Source organism: Helianthus annuus, chromosome 8 (assembly GCF_002127325.2).
Source record: "Helianthus annuus cultivar XRQ/B chromosome 8, HanXRQr2.0-SUNRISE, whole genome shotgun sequence".
In the NCBI taxonomy this organism is placed as follows: Eukaryota; Viridiplantae; Streptophyta; class Magnoliopsida; order Asterales; family Asteraceae; genus Helianthus; species Helianthus annuus.
Genome location: NC_035440.2, coordinates 90,690,447 through 90,710,304, shown reverse-complemented (window position 1 = coordinate 90,710,304; position 19,858 = coordinate 90,690,447). Strand labels below are relative to the sequence as shown.

The following is a 19,858-nucleotide window of genomic DNA, read 5'->3' as shown; positions in this document are numbered from 1 at the left end:
AATATAATTTGGAGGATTGAATGTAAATACTCTTAAAACTTAACATAAAATAACAAAACCTAAAGAAGGAAAACCCCAAAAGAGAAAAAGAAACAAAAAGTAATAAAAGAAAAATGGACATAAAGTAATAAAAACTACTACTTCATACTTATTTCAAGAACAAACCAACCGTTATGCTCTCCGTGTCCTCACACCTACTCTTCACTCACGAGTCTTGAGATGCACCTTTAGACCCAAAAACAACTCATTTTTACTCAAACCCATGTTTTCTTTTCCATCTTTTTCCACAATTCTCATACTTTTCCTCACCAAAATCCCATCTTTCCCCTCACAACCCACCCCATTTTCCTCAAGACTTCTTGATTCCACCCTCCAAGACCATGCATTCCAATCATTTCCCCATCACCGGTCCAAAACCGGCACCATTTACACCGGCAATGTACCGGTTAATCTAACCGGCATTACCATTTCTGCCCTTAGGTTAAGAAGTGGTAGTTTAAGAAAAAGAGGGTATAATGGGTATAAAGAGTTTAATATCCCAAAGGGTATTGTTGAAAATCCTTATGTTAAGAGGGTTATTTTGGTCTATCATAATTTGGGTAATTGGTCACAAGTTTATTACCCTTTACCCGGGTTTTTGTATTTAACGCCGGTGGTGGGTTTGTTGGGTTACAATGCGGATAATATGACGGCGAAAGGGTTGCCGGAGTTGGATCTCCGGGCGCCGGAGGACCCCATTGTGATAAAGTTTGAAACTTTAAAGGTTTTGGGAAATGGGTATTCACCGGTTTGTGTTTTCTTTGATTTATTTGGTGGGGTTGTGTTTGATCATGTGTTGAATGGGAGTGTTTGTAGTTGTGTGACACAAGGGCATGTTGGGATAGTTGTTGAGAGTTCGCCGGCGCCGGTTCCGGCGCCGGCGCCGGAGCATGTGCCGGAGTATCCGATTGCCGGTGGTGATGGTGGTGGTGGTAGGGGAGGGAGGAATAGGGGGTGGTGGGTTGGTGGGTCGGTGGCCGGTGGGGTTTTGTTGGCAGCGTTGGTTGTGGTGTTGGTGTTGTGGGTGAGGTGGTGTAGGGGGACTAAGAGGATTGAGAAAATGACGGTCGCGGCGGATCACGGTGTTCCGTTGGCGGTCGCCGCTGTCGGGAGGGCGGAGGTCCCGGTGGCGATGAGCACTCGGACTAAACCAATTTTGGAGAGTGAGTATGTAACCTAGATTTATTTGTGTGATCATTTTTTAGTATGATTGTTTTAGTTTCAACATTTTTTTCCTAACAATGTTTAGTTTAATTTTTTTTATACATTTGATAACGAAACAAACAGTCTAACAAGCCAATAAGATGTCCGAACGATTAAAAACCTGTTAAAAGCTGAAACAGCCCCTTACTCTATTACTTCCATCAAAATATCAACCTAGAAATTTTAGTGTAATTGTGTTATTTTGTAGATAATGTCCCGCTTGCGGTGTGCACATATAATGTATATATATGTGGGCGGTCGAGGGACAAAAGTGAAATGGTACTAACTTTAACGGTATTTTACTAATTTCGTGAAAATAACGTTAAAAGCGGTGGATGGTTAATCATGCATCATGTGGTGACGTTGATAGCTGAAAGACACGGGGGGTACATGCACCAATCAGTCTCTGTCCCGATTGTTTGAGTGTTATGTGTCTTACGTTCAAGGCTTGATACAAAACTACAATCGAGCCGGGGGTCTCACTGGAAGCAGCCTCTTTATTCCTACGAGGTAGAGGTAAGACTGTCTACATCTACTCTCCTCAGACCCTAACTTAGATTTGCTATTGGTGGGATTTAGTGAGTATGATGTTGATGATGATGATGATGTGTTATTTTGTAGATACATATGAACTCATCTTAGCTCAATTAGGTTTTTTTAGTTAGGTAAAATGTAGTATTATCACCTCCTCTTGAATCTTGATCATTTTGAGACCTAGAGAACAAAACAACATTAGATACTATCATTGGCGACTATGCACCCTAAACCATACAAACAAGGCATATGTTTGAAGTAATGGACCGCCTCTCGGGGTCCACACGCGACGAATGTCTTACTTTGAGTGTCGTATCGAAAACAATGCTGGCCAGAAGACAAAAAACAACACTGACAAACAACTTGTTTAAAGTAACATGCAGAGGCCAATCCATAGGCCAATCCAAAGGTCCAAGTTTTAGGATGTTTTTTTTCAAACATCTAACATACTATCCATTCCAAAAGAACTTGTATGCCAACCTTGAATGTAACGCGCGATCTAGTCTTCCATATGTTAGGCTTTCTGTATCGAAAAAGGTCTTGATTCGCCCTAGCTTAATGGGTGCCAAGACCACTCCTTACATGTTTATGAAGCCTTCGAATTCACACGTTACCAAACTCGACACCAACGTATCTTCATATATCATCATCTCCAAAATAAAGGGTTGATAATACATTTTGTAATAATTGGTGAGTGACACTTACAAAGCAGTTACAATATAGGTGGCTTTTCTAGTATATTTATTTATGAATAATGAGTAATTTCAAATATGTTAGAAACAAACAACTGATATAAATGTACATTAAATAACCGGTCAAAACATTTATCAAAACATGTGATACATTAACTAGAGGCAAATTTTATTCAAAAACAGGCCCAACAAGGCAACAACAAAAAGAAACATAATTATACCATTATTATACAACATATTAAAACGACACCAATCTTTTCAAAAGAGAGATTTATAGATTTGTACTATAAAAACCCAAGAGAATTTATATCCCCATTATTGATTCCGCATTCGCTATTTTATCGGAAAATTGGGCCTTATTTACGGCTTTCCATATGCTCAAACAAGCGATCAGAATGATATCATGTAATCCATGTATTGCTTCCCTTTCTATATTATCACTCAAACACCGACTGAATAAATCTCTAACTGAAAAGGCAAAATTTTGATTTATCTTGCACCAACTACTAACCTTTGCGATGTAACATGAAGTAAACAAGTGAGCCGTAGTCTCCATATCATCACCACAAAGAGGGTATAATTGGGAGTTTACCTGAATATTTCTTTATTAAAACCACCAAGGTTGGAAGTCGATCCATCTTAGCCCTCCTACACTTGGTTGGAACCCATTTAGGCTTTTCAAAACTATATGTGGTACCCGCGGAAATACCTTTGTATAGTAACTTATATTGGTTACACCGATACTTTGTTTGAATCGTATCCTCTTCATACCCATTTATCTTTCCGCGAAGTAAATTGATGCACCGCAAGCACTCGTTACAGATTCCATTTCCAATACCATGTTACAGATTCGTACGCATTCTTTTTCTAACGTGTCTTTTTTCTTTGCACTGCGTATTGATTCTCATGCATCACCACGCGTATTTATACGTTCCAAGTTTTGTGTTGCTCCTTGTCATTTACTTGACCGGGACGTATCAACCTATGAGTTATTAGGGATGGTCCATTATGTATAATGTATCATTAGAGTCGTTAGATTTAGGTTAATATAATCTTTTTGTAATAAAGACAAAATATATATGAAGAAAGTATTAAAAGTTCTGATTTTACCAAAAAAAAGATATAGAACTTAATCACTATTTATGTTTGGAATCATGTTTTTATTAATTAATATTAATTAATTAATGAGATATGTTTTCATTTTTTATTAATTAATGAGAAAAAATGGGGAAAATTAATAAGCAAATATTCATAGGCTGATTTCACTTGGGATACGGTAGTGGTGCACAAAAAACCCGAACCCGGATCCGGAACCGAAAATAAAACCCGGAACCGGGTATTATAAAACCCGGGTTTTTTATACCCGAACCCGACCCTACTCATAGAGTAGGGATTGGGTATGCATTTCTGTTATAAACCCCGAACCCGGAACCAGGTTTTTTCAATACCCGGTCCGGGTTTCCCAATACCCTGTTTAGGTTTTTTCGTTTTTTTTTTGTGTTTTTTCGAGTTTTATCCCTTGGTAACGGCTATATAGCCGTTAGAAAGTGTATTATGATCATTTGTTTGGTTTACATTGCATCTCTATACCCTATAAAAGGGGTCTTTGATGACGAAAAATAAACGAAGATGATCAAGTTATTCGAAGCTATCTATGTTCATCATCTTATTCGATCCGGTTCAATGATTATTTAGGTGTCATGTACTTCTATGTTTTATGAAATAAAAATGTTTTCCATTTTATATTTCTATGATTTATCCAAAAAAATGAATACCCAACGCATACCTGCACCAAACCCGAACACAAACCGATCCATACCCGACCCTACCCGAACCCGAAAATAGGGTATTATAATACCCGGGTATTAGAAAACTCGACCCGAACCCTACCCGAACCCGGGTATATAGGGTATACATTTTTTATATAAAACTCGGACCCGGACCCGACCCGGGTATTGCCAATACCCGATTTGTAGAACCCGATCGTACTCGAACCCGGTTCCATACCCGGAACCGGGTATTTAGACAACCCGATTTGTGCACCACTAGGATACGGTACTTTGTTTTCATGTAGGAAATGTAACCCAGATCTTAAGTGTAGGCCCAATAATGTGGTCTTAAGCCCATTTTAAAGTTCAGTCACTCTATAGTCTATACTATGATTAAGTAATTGAATGTAACATTTTAAGAACTTAATGTTTCACTGTAGTACTGTACCGATACTCTATAATGTGGCCTTAAGCCCATTTTACAGTAAATCCGAACTTGTTTTATTTACATCTCATATAATTACTAGCGTGATGTCCGTGCGATGTGGTAGGAGCGACACATCGTATTGCGATACTTGTTTCTGGTAGTTTTCTTATTCATATAAGATTTATTGTAGCATGGTTCGGGTAATCCATTTCATTGTGTTGTGCATGGTTCGGTCAGTTCCGTTATAATCCTCAACCGAAGCTGAAACCAAAGTCATCGGTTAGTGTATTTTTATTAACCAATCGGTATTCGGTTAATCACTTCGGTTTATTCTTTTAGATTGACGGTTTTTTGTTTGGTTTATTTAATTTTAGTTGATAAAAACCAAACTTGGGCTAAAACTTTTGCTTAGAAATATATGGAATTGAGGTATAAATACATGAATTGAAAGTATAAATATATGAAATGGAGATATAAAATATGAAATGTATGAACCGTAGGTATAAAAGCTAGAAATATATGAATGTATGAATGATTCGGTTCGGTTCAGCTAATTTTGGTTAAACGAGAGTATAAAATAATTGATAGCCGATTTTTGGTTAATTCGGTTTTCAGTTAATTCAATTTTTGGTTGATTTCGGTTCGGTAACGTCTGTTTTCGGTTTGGTTTAGGTTAACGATTTAGTTATCGCTCACGGATAACCGATTTTGGTTAATAACCAATAGGTGCGCGCATGATGTGGCAGGAAACACAGACATTGCCACGGTTTGTATTGTTCGGTTGGTTAGATTATTATCCTCAACCAAAATCGAGGTCATCAATTAGTCTATTTTATTAGCCAATCCGTTTTCAGTTAATCGGTTTGGGTTATTCAGTTAGATTGACGGGTTTTGGTTTGAATCATTTAATTTCGGTTAATAGCCAAAACCAAACTTAGGCTAAAATTTTTTATTAGAAATACATGAAATTAAGTATAAATACATGAAATTGATGTATATGTACATAAAATAGAGGTATAAATATATAAAATGGGGGTATAAATATGAAATATATGAACTGAATATAAAGCTAGAAATATATGAAAATATGAATGGTTCGATTTAGTTAATTTTGGTTAAATGAGGGTACAAAAAAATTGATAACCGTTTCTGGTTAATTCGGGTTTCGGTTAATCAGTTTTCGGTTAATTCAGTTTTTTGTTGATTTCAGTTCGGTTTCGATTAACAATTTAGTTATTACTCACCCTTATACACTGTTAATCACGTAACATACAATTTTTTAATATAAAAACTATAGCAATACTATACTCAATTTAAAGAGAATAAAATACTCATTTATACGGTGTAATTTAAAAAAAAAAAAATTAACGTACCAAAAAGTTATGACCGTTTAAAAATTAGGAGGAGGGTTAGTTTTTCTATAAGGGGGTAAAGTATAACTAGTAACTAATTATAAAATAGTTAAACAAATACATCAACTTGTACATACACAATAACACATAAATTGCTTGTATCACACGTAACTTGTAAGTAACTTGCAAATCATTGACCCATACACTGTGGTGGGGGTGGGGGGTTAGTTTTTATTTTATTTTATTTTATTTTTTTTTTTTTGGGGGGGGGGGGGAGGGGTTGGGGGGTTTAGGTTTTGGATGGTGGGAGGGGGAGGGTTAGGTTTTTGGGAGGTGGTGGGGTGGGGTGGGGTGGGTGTTTAGGTTTTTGGTGGTGATCTAGTGGGTTTAGTATTAGGTTATTGGACACTTGTCACTCTATAAATCCTTCTTACAGTTAGAAGCCTTTCTAGAAAAACTTGACCCACAATAATTAATCTAAATCATACCATACTACTCGTATTTTAAATCAACCATCAATTGTAACTTCTTACATACCGAATGATCTTAGTAAAAGTTACTTACTTTTAACACCATGATCATCAAGTTCCTAGTAGTTACTGTTAACTTAACCTAGCTACTATTAAATAAACATCGTTATTGCAATGCACTAGTCGATCCTTTGTTTCCATCCAGGTTCAAATTGTAGGTTGAGGATGGGGTAACTATAACAACCCTCGGTAAAACCGACATCCTCATAATATTTCCGACACCCTAATATATCTTTAAATATATCAATATGTCTTTATATGCACCCCGTATGTGAAAACCGAGCCCAAAATAGATTATATATATATAAAGTAAATTAAAAACAATAAAAATTAAGTTGAGGCGGGCCGCATGGGACCTCACCTCAATATAACGCGGGCCGCGCAAGGGTGTAACCAGACTTCTCTTAAATCATAATTTCATGCGGGCCGCGTACAAGTTTGGTTAAGTTAAAGCGGGCCGCGAGTGTCCAGAATTGTGGCATAGCCCGGTGCGGCCACGTGTCCGATGCGTGTCGAGCCTATATGGTGACCGGACCAAGCTACGCCGTTGACCCAGGTTGATGCGGGCCGCGTAAGGGTTGGCCTGTTCTTTACGCGGGCTGCGTGGAGACGTGATTACAGCCCTATATAAGAAGGCAACGGGCTTTCAGTTTCCGTCGTTCATTTCCTTTCTTTCTTTCTTAATTTCTGTAGTGGCGTTACTATACCCGGGCATTATACCCCCTAAAATAGCGAGGTTCTGCTACGATGTAAGTATTGTAACCCCTGGAGACGTATTAGATACGCTGCCCGATTGATCTAGGGTTCCGTAACGGCTGTCGTGGTTCTGCCCGACGTAGTCGTTGGAATGCCGTCTCGGGGAGGGTATTACTAATGTTAAAATGGGTTATTATACTAACACACGTGCATTTGTGTAATTTATAGATTATCTCCAAGAAACCCTTACGAAAAACCTAAAACAGCAATGTGAGTTGATTCACTTTTTGTAAACCTTTTTGTTTACTGTTTTTACAAAACCTCACTTAATTAAATATATACAAAACAGTTATTGAGTATTTGTAAAGAATACAATTATAGTGGGTATGTTGGGGTTTTGTATACAAAATTGGTTACTGGCGTGGTAACATCCCATAAGTTGAGTATGACCGTACCACTGATGTTAATTGTGATGTCTTGGATACAAATGTAATTGCGGATGTGCCCTCAATACTGCAAATTGGTTTTTACTTAAAGTTGATTAAACTGGGAATCACTCACCAGTATTTCCCACTGACAAAATGTTTTTAAAACGCGTTTCAGGTAACAAAATGTGAAAGCCAAATAGAAGCCAGCTGGACAGCACTGGAGGCTTGGAAAAGTGGCAATAAAGTTACCTAATAATAAAATGGATGTTTTTATTCAAATAAATAGGATTTATTCCTATGAAACGTGTGTATTGAAAACTTGGGTTTTACCCATATGTTTAATGTTATAAAACATGGTGGTTTACTCTGATTAAAATATTTCCTAACTACGGTCCTGATGAAAATTTCCGCTGCCAAATTGGATAAATAAATGTGATACCACCGAAACTGGCTCACGGCCACCCGTTCCCGGGAGATATGGATCGGGGGCTGTGACAGAAGGTGGTATCAGAGCTATGCCACTGATTCAGCCACAGAAGTGTTCTGCTGACATCAAAATTCAAAGTGTTAGGAAATAAATTATGGAAATACGTGTATAATTGTATTTCTTGCTATGTGTTATCTGACTATTTGTTAGTTTACAGTATGAGCGACCAAGGACCTTCTGACGCCTATCGTCAACTGTCTGGTTCGCCTAGGAGCGAAGGCACCTCCTCTTCTCAGCCTGCCCTCTCAGGGTATTCTGCTGACACAGAAGAAGGGATCTTTGTGTTTAAGGCTCAGTCTGAAGAGCAATTTCCTAAGAAAAAGAGGGGATGGTTCAGTAGGGGAGCGCACGAGCGTAGGAAAAGAATGAAAAAGTTGCAGGAACAGCGAGTGTTAGCCGCAGCAAAAAGAGAAACTGATGCTTATAATCAGGATATGCTCAATAGGGGTATTGCTAATATCCATATTTTAGCAACCACTGCTGCTGACCCAAACCTGGAACAAATGCTAGCACCACAACCACAAAATCCTGACCAACCCATGGAAATAGAAAATCAGATAGAAATGCCTGATTACAACCCGGAGGAGATACCTAGGGTACCTGCACCTGATCCTCTAGACCCAAACAACTACGACCCCTGGTGGGACGATGTTAGGGACTACGTGCAACAAAACCCAATACAGGAAAATGTGCCAATGCCCAACTTAGGAGCTTATCCAGGGTTAGATCCTCAAGATCCCTACAACATTAGTGATGCATATGTTAGGGAAATTTTAGAGAATCCATACCCGTACCAGGCCCCTATGCCTCCGTATCAGGAACCCGTACCTCAGTTTCCAAACCCAGTCCTAGAACCTGCACCCCCAATGAGTGCAGAAAATGTCCAGGAACTTAGGACTTTTGGGGAGGAAATTTTAGAAAGCAGTGATCGTATGCGACAGGTGGGAGAACGCCTCGTATGGAAATACGATGAGCGTAATATGGATTTTTGGATGAATCCATATCAGTGAAGGTGATGGTAAAAACAGTAATAATAATAATAATAAAATAATATATGTGTGTAGCTTTACATTTCAGCCGGTATTGTAATTTAAATTTCAGTACTAGTGTGTAATGATGCATACTATATAAATAGAGTAAAAGTCGCAATGCTCGACGCTTTTGGTTAAAAGTGCGTGACATGTGATTGGCTATATTCAAATATTAATTGTGATATTAATATTTGGTAAATTGTTTAAAATTCAGATGGCCGACGAGGAAAATCAGGATAATCTGAATAACGATAACCAGAGTAACATTAACGTGGTTAATGAGAATCCGGACAACAATAACAATGGAAACCAAATGGATAATAGTGCCGTTCAACATATAGTGGCACAAGGAATTATAGATGCAATGCCATTTATTATTCAAACGGTTCAAGAAGCGAATAATAAAAGTAAGCATAGCAGTAAACGACCAAGTGAACTGGAAAACAGCGTGAACAATGGACCCGTACTTCAAGCGCCCATTCCCAAAAGAAGAAGAACCATGCCATATGGTTGTTCTTACAAGGAATTCTGGTCCTGTAAACCAATAGAATTCTCGGGCAATGAAGGACCCATTGCAGCTCTACGCTGGATAGAGAAAACTGAGGCTGTTTTAAAAATAAGCAAATGTGCTGAAGAAGATAAGATAATGTTTGCTTCAAATCTGTTTAAAAACGCAGCCTTAGAATGGTGGAACACTATCCTCCAGTCAAGAGGAAGTGATAGGATTTATAACATGGAATGGGAGGAATTTAAAAATATGGTAGAAAGGAAATTCTGCCCTCCCAATGAAAAGGAACAGATAGCAAATAAGTTTCTAAATCTTAGAATGACCGGGGTAGACAGTAAGGGTTACACTACCACATTCTTTGAATATGCTAGAATAGTACCTACCCTTGCATCACCCGAACCGGTATTAATCTCCCGTTATATCTGGGGATTAATTGGAGAGATTAGACATGTAGTCAAGGCAGCTAGACCCCAAACCATAGAGGAAGCTGTAGAACTAGCCAATACCTTGACAGATGAGTTAATCCGTACTAGAGAAGAAGACCAGAGGAGAAACCTAACCCAAAGGCTTACTCAAGAATTCCGTTCTGGGAATTCCAATCGTAGGAATGTAGGTTCTACCTCTGCACCATACTGCAAAGCCTGCAGAAAGAAGCATTCTGGAAGATGCTCTACTTACTGTAATTTTTGCAAGGCCCAAGGACACAAGGAAGAGAATTGCAAGAAGAAATCCAGTAATGGAATGTGTTTCAATTGTGGAGAAAAAGGTCACATTAGGACAAACTGTCCGAAATTGGCTCCAACTGCAACCAACAAAAATCCTAAAAATGCTAGAGCATTCGTGCTAACTGCAGACGAAGCTAGACTAATTCCGGACGTCATTGCTGGTACGTTTTTAGTTAATGATATTTTTGCTAAAGTATTATTTGACTCTGGTGCCAACCAAAGTTTTATTAATACTTCATTTTGCAAACTCCTAAATCAATCATTAACTAAACTACCACAAGAATGTCTAGTAGAAACCGCAAATGGAGAAACCGTTAGAATTTCTGAAATCTTGCAGGGAGCAAGAATAGAAATTTTTAATCAAAAGTTTATTGCAAACCTTTACCCAATGAATCTGGTAGGATTTGATGTCGTATTAGGAATGGATTGGTTAATAGCCAATAAAGCAAATATCTTATGTGATCAAAAGTCAATACAAATAAAATCACCAAGAGGTGAAAAGATCACAATTAAAGGAGATAAGCCATCTAGATCCACTAAATTCATCTCTGTGATGAAAACTGCAAGTTATATAAGGAAAGGATCTATAGTGTATTTTATTTCTATAATCACTAACACTAAAGGAAAAGAGTTAAAAGACATTCCAGTAGTGTCCCAATTTTCAGATGTCTTTCCAGAAGAATTGCCAGGACTACCACCAGACAGGGAAGTTGAATTCAGAATTCACCTATTACCAGGGACAACACCGATTGCCAAAGCACCTTACCGTTTGGCACCCGCTGAAATGCAAGAACTGAAGAAACAATTAGACGAATTGTTGGAGAAAGGATTTATACAGCCAAGCTCATCGCCATGGGGAGCACCGATTTTATTTGTTAAAAAGAAGGACGGATCAATGCGTATGTGCATTGACTACCGTGAATTGAACAAAGTCACGATTAAAAATCGGTACCCATTACCGAGGATCGATGATTTGTTTGATCAACTTCAAGGAGCTCGATTTTTCTCTAAGATCGATTTAAGATCAGGATATCATCAATTAAAGGTACAGGAAGAGGATATTCCTAAAACCGCATTCAGAACAAGGTATGGTCATTATGAATTTACTGTCATGCCATTTGGTTTAACCAATGCCCCAGCCGCATTTATGGACATGATGAACCGAATATGTAAGCCATATTTGGATAAATTCATAATTGTCTTCATAGATGATATTCTAATTTACTCTAAAAGTAAAGATGAGCATGCAAAGCACTTGCACTTACTTTTAAGTTTATTGAGAAAAGAGAAGCTTTATGCTAAGTTTTCAAAGTGTGAGTTTTGGTTAAAACAAGTACAATTCCTCGGACATTTAGTTAACCATGAAGGAATTCATGTAGATCCAACGAAAATCGAGGCGATTACCAAATGGAAAACCCCAGAATCACCAACTGAAGTTAGAAGTTTCTTAGGATTGGCCGGTTATTATAGAAGATTTATCCGAGATTTTTCTAGAATAGCCATCCCTTTAACTAAGTTAACCTGTAAATCTGTTAAGTTTGAATGGGGACCAAAACAAGAAGAAGCCTTTAGAATTCTTAAGCAAAGATTAACCCATACACCGATACTAGCGTTACCAGAAGGAACTGAAGACTTTGTAGTCTTTTGTGATGCTTCTAAGTTAGGTTATGGATGCGTATTAATGCAACGTCAAAAGGTTATAGCTTATGCATCTAGACAGCTTAAGAGTCATGAAGAAAATTATTCGACCCATGATTTGGAATTAGGAGCCATAATTTTTGCCCTTAATATTTGGAGACATTATCTATATGGTAGTAAGTTTACCATATTCACGGATCATAAGAGTTTAAGATATGTCTTCGGGCAAAAAGAATTGAATATGAGACAGAGACGTTGGATGGAGTTGCTTAGTGATTATGATTGTGATATCTAGTATCATGCAGGAAAAGCCAATGTGGTGGCTGATGCTTTAAGTCGAAAGTATCACGAAAAGCCAAAAAGGGTACATTCTCTTAAATTAAATCTACAAGTAGATTTAAACAATCAGATTAGAAAAGCACAAGAATCAGTAATCAAGGAGGATACTGAAAAATTAAAGGGAATGATTAAGGAATTAGAACAAGGAACAGATGGAATTTGGAGGTTCCATAAAAAGAGAATGTGGATACCTAAATTAGGAAATTTACGTCACCGTATATTAGAAGAAGCCCATAAGTCTAAATATACGATGTATCCAGGAAGTGATAAAATGTACCAGGATTTAAGGAAAAATTTCTGGTGGATAGGAATGAAAAAGGATGTAGCAGCTTATGTTTCTAAATGTTTAACTTGCTCACAAGTTAAAGCTGAAAATCAGAAACCCTCAGGTTTGTTACAACAATTAGAAATACCAGTTTGGAAATGGGAATTGATAACAATGGATTTTGTTACCAAATTACCTAAAACAAGGAAAGGTAATGATACAATCTGGGTGATTGTAGATAGGTTAACCAAGTCAGCTCATTTCTTATCAATGAAGGAAACCTTTAGTATGGAACAATTAGCCAAATTATATGTAAATGAAATCGTTTCTTTACATGGCATTCCTTTATCAATTGTTTCCGAGAGAGATAGCCGTTTTACTGCTCATTTTTGGTCAAGTTTCCAAAAAGCAATGGGAACCAGGTTAAATCTAAGCACAGCTTATCATCCTCAAACGGACGGACAAAGCGAAAGGACAATTCAGACAATGGAGGACATGCTTAGAGCTTGTGTAATTGATTTTGGAGGTAACTGGGACGAACACTTACCTTTAATAGAATTTTCTTATAATAACAGTTATCACACAAGTATCAATGCTGCACCATTCGAAGCACTTTATGGACGAAAGTGCAGAACCCCAGTCTGTTGGGCAGAAATTGGGGAAAAACAATTATCTGGACCCGAGATAGTACAGGAAACAACTGATAAAATTATTCAAGTCAAGGAACGACTGAAAACAGCACGTGATCGACAAAAGAGTTATGCCGATAACAGACGCAAACCATTAGAATTTCAAATAGGAGATAAAGTATTATTGAAAGTCTCTCCCTGGAAAGGAGTGGTAAGATTCATCAAAAGAGGAAAGCTAAGTCCCAGGTATATTGGACCTTTCAAAATTCTTGAAAGAGTAGGACCGGTAGCCTATCAGCTACAACTGCCAGAGGAAATGGCAGAATACATGATGTGTTTCATGTATCTAATCTCAAAAAGTGTTTAGCTGATGAATCACTCGTAGTACCTCTCAAAGATATAGAGGTTAATGAACAACTCAAATTTGTAGAGAAGCCTCTACAGATTGAAGATAGAAAAATTAAGAATCTCAAGCATAAGAGATTAGTTCTGGTCAAAGTAAAGTGGGGCTCTAAAAGAGGACCTGAATACACATGGGAACTTGAATCAGAAATGCAAAAGAAATATCCACACTTGTTCCAGTAGATCTCGAGGACGAGCTCTAAAACAAGGTGGGGAGGATATAACAACCCTCGGTAAAACCGACATCCTCATAATATTTCCGACACCCTAATATATCTTTAAATATATCAATATGTCTTTATATGCACCCCGTATGTGAAAACCGAGCCCAAAATAGATTATATATATATAAAGTAAATTAAAAACAATAAAAATTAAGTTGAGGCGGGCCGCATGGGACCTCACCTCAATATAATGCGGGCCGCGCAAGGGTGTAACCAGACTTCTCTTAAATCATAAGTTCATGCGGGCCGCGTACAAGTTTGGTTAAGTTAAAGCGGGCCGCGAGTGTCCAGAATTGTGGCATAGCCCGGTGCGGCCACGTGTCCGATGCGTGTCGAGCCTATATGGTGACCGGACCAAGCTACGCCGTTGACCCAGGTTGATGCGGGCCGCGTAAGGGTTGGCCTGTTCTTTACGCGGGCCGCGTGGAGACGTGATTACAGCCCTATATAAGAAGGCAACGGGCTTTCAGTTTCCGTCGTTCATTTCCTTTCTTTCTTTCTTAATTTCTGTAGTGGCGTTACTATACCCGGGCATTATACCCCCTAAAATAGCGAGGTTCTGCTACGATGTAAGTATTGTAACCCCTGGAGACGTATTAGATACGCTGCCCGATTGATCTAGGGTTCCGTAACGGCTGTCGTGGTTCTGCCCGATGTAGTCGTTGGAATGCCGTCTCGGGGAGGGTATTACTAATGTTAAAATGGGTTATTATACTAACACACGTGCATTTGTGTAATTTATAGATTATCTCCAGGAAACCCTTACGAAAAACCTAAAACAGCAATGTGAGTTGATTCACTTTTTGTAAACCTTTTTGTTTACTGTTTTTACAAAACCTCACTTAATTAAATATATACAAAGCAGTTATTGAGTATTTGTAAAGAATACAATTATAGTGGGTATGTTGGGGTTTTGTATACAAAATTGGTTACTGGCGTGGTAACATCCCATAAGTTGAGTATGACCGTACCACTGATGTTAATTGTGATGTATTGGATACAAATGTAATTGCGGATGTGCCCTCAATACTGCAAATTGGTTTTTACTTAAACTTGATTAAACTGGGAATCACTCACCAGTATTTCCCACTGACAAAATGTTTTTAAAACGCGTTTCAGGTAACAAAATGTGAAAGCCAAATAGAAGCCAGCTGGACAGCACTGGAGGCTTGGAAAAGTGGCAATAAAGTTACCTAATAATAAAATGGATGTTTTCATTCAAATAAATAGGATTTATTCCTATGAAACGTGTGTATTGAAAACTTGGTTTTACCCATATGTTTAATGTTATAAAACATGGTGGTTTACTCTGATTAAAATATTTCCTAACTACGGTCCTGATGAAAATTTCCGCTGCCAAATTGGATAAATAAATGTGATACCACCGAAACTGGCTCACGGCCGCCCGTTCCCGGGAGATATGGATCGGGGGCTGTGACAGAAGGGACAGTAACTGTTGGATATTTATGTCCGATTTGATAAGTCAACGCTGCCGACCGGGTCTTGACCCGTAAGAGTTACACCGTGGTCAATGAACTAAAATCCACTTAACTGATTTAACTGGTAACTACGAATGATACGCGGGTATTGAACTGAGAGACGGGTTCGTAAATCGGGTGGGACAAGAATTCTCTTGCATCGCCATTTGGCGAGCACCTAGATTTCAGCCAATGGAATTACATGCAAGGAATCTTCTCACCACTTGTCATCCACCTAACTTGTGGCCAATCAAAACACATGCAATTTTGCATGTCTTGACACTTGGCGAGCATACAAGTTGTCCATGGCCTATATAAATGTGGGTCTTGTTTTGAGAAAAGAACACAAGAATTTAACAAAACTCTCTCTAAACCCATAACCCCAAAACCGACCAAGACCCCAACCGGCCAAGAGCTCGCCGGCTGCCGCCGCCGCCAGACCCCGGCCACCTCCGTCGCTACTCGACCCATTCGCGTATCTCTCGTTCATGTAACTAGCACTCGTTCGTTGAACTTCGGTGTCTCAACCGGTTATTCACTAACCGAAGGTATATCTAAACCCCCTATGGTTGATGTTCTATTTCGTGTTTGCATGTTGGTGATCTTGTTCCATTACGGGTGCTCCTTGGTATAAAATGTTCGTGTTATTTTGCTACATTCGCTTCCGTTGCCTAAAATGTGTATATGTTTTTAACTAGTTAAAGTTTATTTTGAATAACCTATTTCTACATGCATTCTTATTTGTCAAAAATGTTTTGACTAAATCTTTGTGACAAAATAAACACATATTTAATATGAACAGGGTTCATAAAATAAAAGTAAAATTATACCACGGATATCCTTTAGTGGTATCAGAGCCGATGCTCACCACATGCAAATCGAAACCGGTCTTTTTCACCGGAATAATAAATCACAAACTTTAAAAGTCTAAAGTTTTTGATTTATTTTTATCTTTGGGCTATATATATATATGGTCATATTTTAGTTGTTAGTATTTTGTTGACCAAAAATTGTCCGACATACTTTTGGTTATGTTGAATATGTAAATCAGGCCCGACCTCGTGGTTGTGTTTATATTTGGTTTTGCTTATGGTTTTGGCCAGTTTTGCGGCTCAAAGTTGTAATAGATTAGTTTATAGTTTTGGCACGCTTTGTGGTTCAAAGTTGTAATAGATAAGGTTCTTTGTCTTTGTTATATTTACTTATTAAATATTGTTAACCGAAGACCCGAAGCAAAACCGAATGCCAAGAGGAGTCTTGGAGTTAGCGGGAGTCGCTCAAGACAACAAGATGCACTCAAGTCCATCCTTGTGGTTGTTTTGTGTTTTGTGACCGTAACCCCTTTGATCTTGCTACTTGGCTCTAGCAAGATCATATTCATGCCCATATGATTTACATATTCATTTTTGCTATTATGGTTGCCCTTTGATAAATGTTGTGACACTCCAACCTAATACCAAAACGTATTCTTAAATTTTTTTTTTTAAAAATGAAATCGGAAAAAAGCAAGTTCTAGCAACTTGCATATTTTCTAACCACTAGAGTTTTATAACATGTTTTTTTTTTCTCACATCTTTAAAACTCATAAACTTAATAGTTTTCACTATTAACTTTAATTGGTTATTCCAAGTCGCGACAAACTTAGTTTTATAGGTTATCTAAAACTAATTGTCCCGAGAGGCGAAAGGGTCCTTTTGGTTATGTCGTAAATTTAATATTTAGATTAAAACCGACTATAACGACCCTATTTGGTAAAAATTAAAATCAATGGTCTATGCCATCCTACTACTAGTAACACTTGGGGCATAATGTGAACCATCAGTGTTGGAGCCACAGCACGACACTTGGTGTCTAGTTTATCCTTCTAAGGTGCAAGGGTTCCGTTGACACATCCGGCCCTTCCACATGTGAACGTTTTAGGACGACTATTACTTTTCTTCTCATGTTGCATGCCCCAGCCGTCTCGAGAACAAAAGTGGCATAGATGAGGCCAAACGTATCAATGCAAGGACAAAGGTTGTCTTCGCAGCCTCATAAACCCCGGGAGTTGTGCTTTTCTCACAATTGAGAATCGCTGTCAGTCCGCTTGAACCTCTTGCTAATGTTGCATGCCCCAGCTGCCTTTAGAAAGAGCTTCTAACCGGATTCTCGTTCCTTATTATCTCACCTCACTAAATAAGGAAATACATTAAAAATACTAATTAAATAATTGTTTGCTTAAACAGATGTCATCTGAAAACAACTCCTCTTTTGCTCTCAAGTCCATACTTGAGAAAGACAAACTGAATAACACCAATTTTCTTGAGTGGCACCGCAACTTGAGAATCGTTCTCAAGATGGCAAAAAGGCTTTATGTTTTGGAAACCCCGATCCCAACCGCACTCGAGAACAACACTGTGGTTGCGAAGAAGGCTTTCGACAAACATAAAGAAGATGCCATGGAAGTTGCTTGCCTCATGTAAGCCACCATGTCTCCAGATCTTCAGAAGAATATGGAAGACATGAATGCCTTCGACATGATTGAACAACTCAAGGGCATGTTTCAGAAACAAGCCCGTTAGGAACGCTATGACACCATGAAACAGCTCATAAGCTGTAAAATGCAAGAGGGTTCCTCAGTTAGTGCTCATGTCCTCAAGATGAAAGGCTACATCGACCAACTAAACAAACTTGGTTATCCTCTCCAAGATGAGATGGTTGTTGACTTCATTCTCAACTCTCTTTCCAGTCACTATGATCAATTTGTTATGAACTTTAACATGAATGACTGGGTAAAGACAGTGCCAGAGCTACATGGGATGCTCAAAATGGCAGAGATGAACATTTCCAACAAAGTAAGCCAAGTGTTAATGGTTCGATCTGGTGGTGTTAAAAAGCCCAAAACAAAGAGAAAAGTTATAACAGCAAAAACAAAGGAAAGGCTCCTGTTGCTGCCAAACCTGCCACCAACAAAAGCAAGCAAGATGTGAAAGCCCCTCTTCCAGAAGAGCGGCAATGCTATGAGTGTAACAAGATGGGGTACTGGAAACGTAACTGCCCTGAGTATCTTGCCAAGCTCAAAGTGAATAAGGCTAATGGAGAAGGCACTTTTTCAGGTATTCTAATATATGTTATCGAACTTTTCACTGTTTCAAGCAACACATGGGTATTTGATACCGGGTGTGGTTATCACATCATTAATGTCTTGTAGGAGCCTGAGAAGTGGAAGAAACTGAAGCCGGGAGACATGGAGCTCATTGTTGGCGATGGGAAAGGAGTCCCAGTTCTGGCAACTGGCACATTTAATCTTACATGTCCTTCTGGTCTTGTTGTTGTTTTGAACAACTATCTTTATGCACCTGGTTTAACCAGGAACATCATTTCAGTTTCGTTGCTTTTTGAACAAGGATTTAGATATGTTTTTAATGGTGTTGCTATTTCTGCTTATCTAAATGGTATTTACTATTTTGAGGCTAAACCTCGAAATGGTATCTATGAAATTAATGTTCAGCCTAGCAGTAACATATATCACCTTTCTAAATGTCAGAAAAATGGTGCTAGTGATTCATTCCTATGGCATTGTAGACTTGGCCATATAAGCAAGGCACGCGTAAAATGGCTCCAATCTGAGGGGATTCTTGAATCCACCGGAACGGACTCATTTGATGATTGCGAGTCTTGCTTAGCTGGCAAACTCACCAAGGATCCCTTCACCCATGTTGGTGAACGAGCCAGTGATCTACTAGGACTCATACACTCAGATGTATGTGGTCCTTTTAGAACCATGACTAGGAATCACGAGAGATACTTCGTTACGTTCATCGATGACTATAGTCGATATGCTTATGTCTATCTCATGAAGCATAAGCATGAAACTTTTGAAAAGTTCAAAGAGTTTCAAAACGAAGTTGAAAACCAACTTAATTGAAAGATTAAAATGCTTCGCTCAGATCGAGGCGGTGAATACCTCAGCTTGGAATTTCTCGATCATCTAAAGGAACGTGGAATAGTTTCACAACCCACTCCACCAGGCACACCCCAACTTAATGGCGTATGTGAAAGGAGAAATCGAACCCTACTAAATATGATTCGATCGATGATGTGTAGAACAAATTTACCTCACTCCTTTTGCGGTTTTGCTCTTATGACTGCTGCTCGACTCGTAAATCTAGCGCCGACCAAAAAGGTAAACAAAACTCTGTATGAGATATGGCATGGGCATAAGCCGAATTTGAGTTACCTAAGAGTATGGGGGTGTGATGCTTACATCACAAGTGACTCTGATGACAAGCTCGACCCTCGAGGCGAAAAGGTTGTTTTCGTCGGATACTATAACCAATACGGTTATTACTTCTACCATCCTGATGCAAATACGATTTCCATCAAAAGGAAGGCTAAAAGGTTCCTTGAAGATGAACTTCTTAGTCGAGGAACTGGAAGTAACTTAGTAGATCTTGAAGAAGTTCAAGGACTACAAACAACC

The 19,858-nt window shown here is 38.5% G+C and overlaps 1 protein-coding gene across 1 annotated transcript; it reads left to right on the top strand.

Annotated features, from left to right (window-relative positions):
• The first annotated feature begins 262 nt into the window (after positions 1-262).
• On the top strand, positions 263-17,858 carry LOC110873435. Its single transcript, XM_022122359.2, has 3 exons — positions 263-1,202; positions 1,451-1,521; positions 17,622-17,858. The coding sequence occupies exons 1-3, from the start codon at positions 263-265 to the stop codon at positions 17,856-17,858; spliced, it is 1,248 nt and encodes a 415-aa protein (XP_021978051.2).
• Positions 17,859-19,858: the final 2,000 nt, after the last annotated feature.

What these genes read in the sequence shown, in the direction of transcription:
- LOC110873435 (XM_022122359.2), top strand. Translation starts at nt 263, where the DNA reads ATGTTTTCTTTTCCATCTTTTTCCACAATTCTCATACTTTTCCTCACC. An exon ending in GACTAAACCAATTTTGGAGA is followed by an intron (nt 1,203 to 1,450) that starts GTGAGTATGTAA and finishes GTTATTTTGTAG; the next exon opens with ATAATGTCCCGCTTGCGGTG. An exon ending in CGAGGGACAAAAGTGAAATG is followed by an intron (nt 1,522 to 17,621) that starts GTACTAACTTTA and finishes TTGCTTAAACAG; the next exon opens with ATGTCATCTGAAAACAACTC.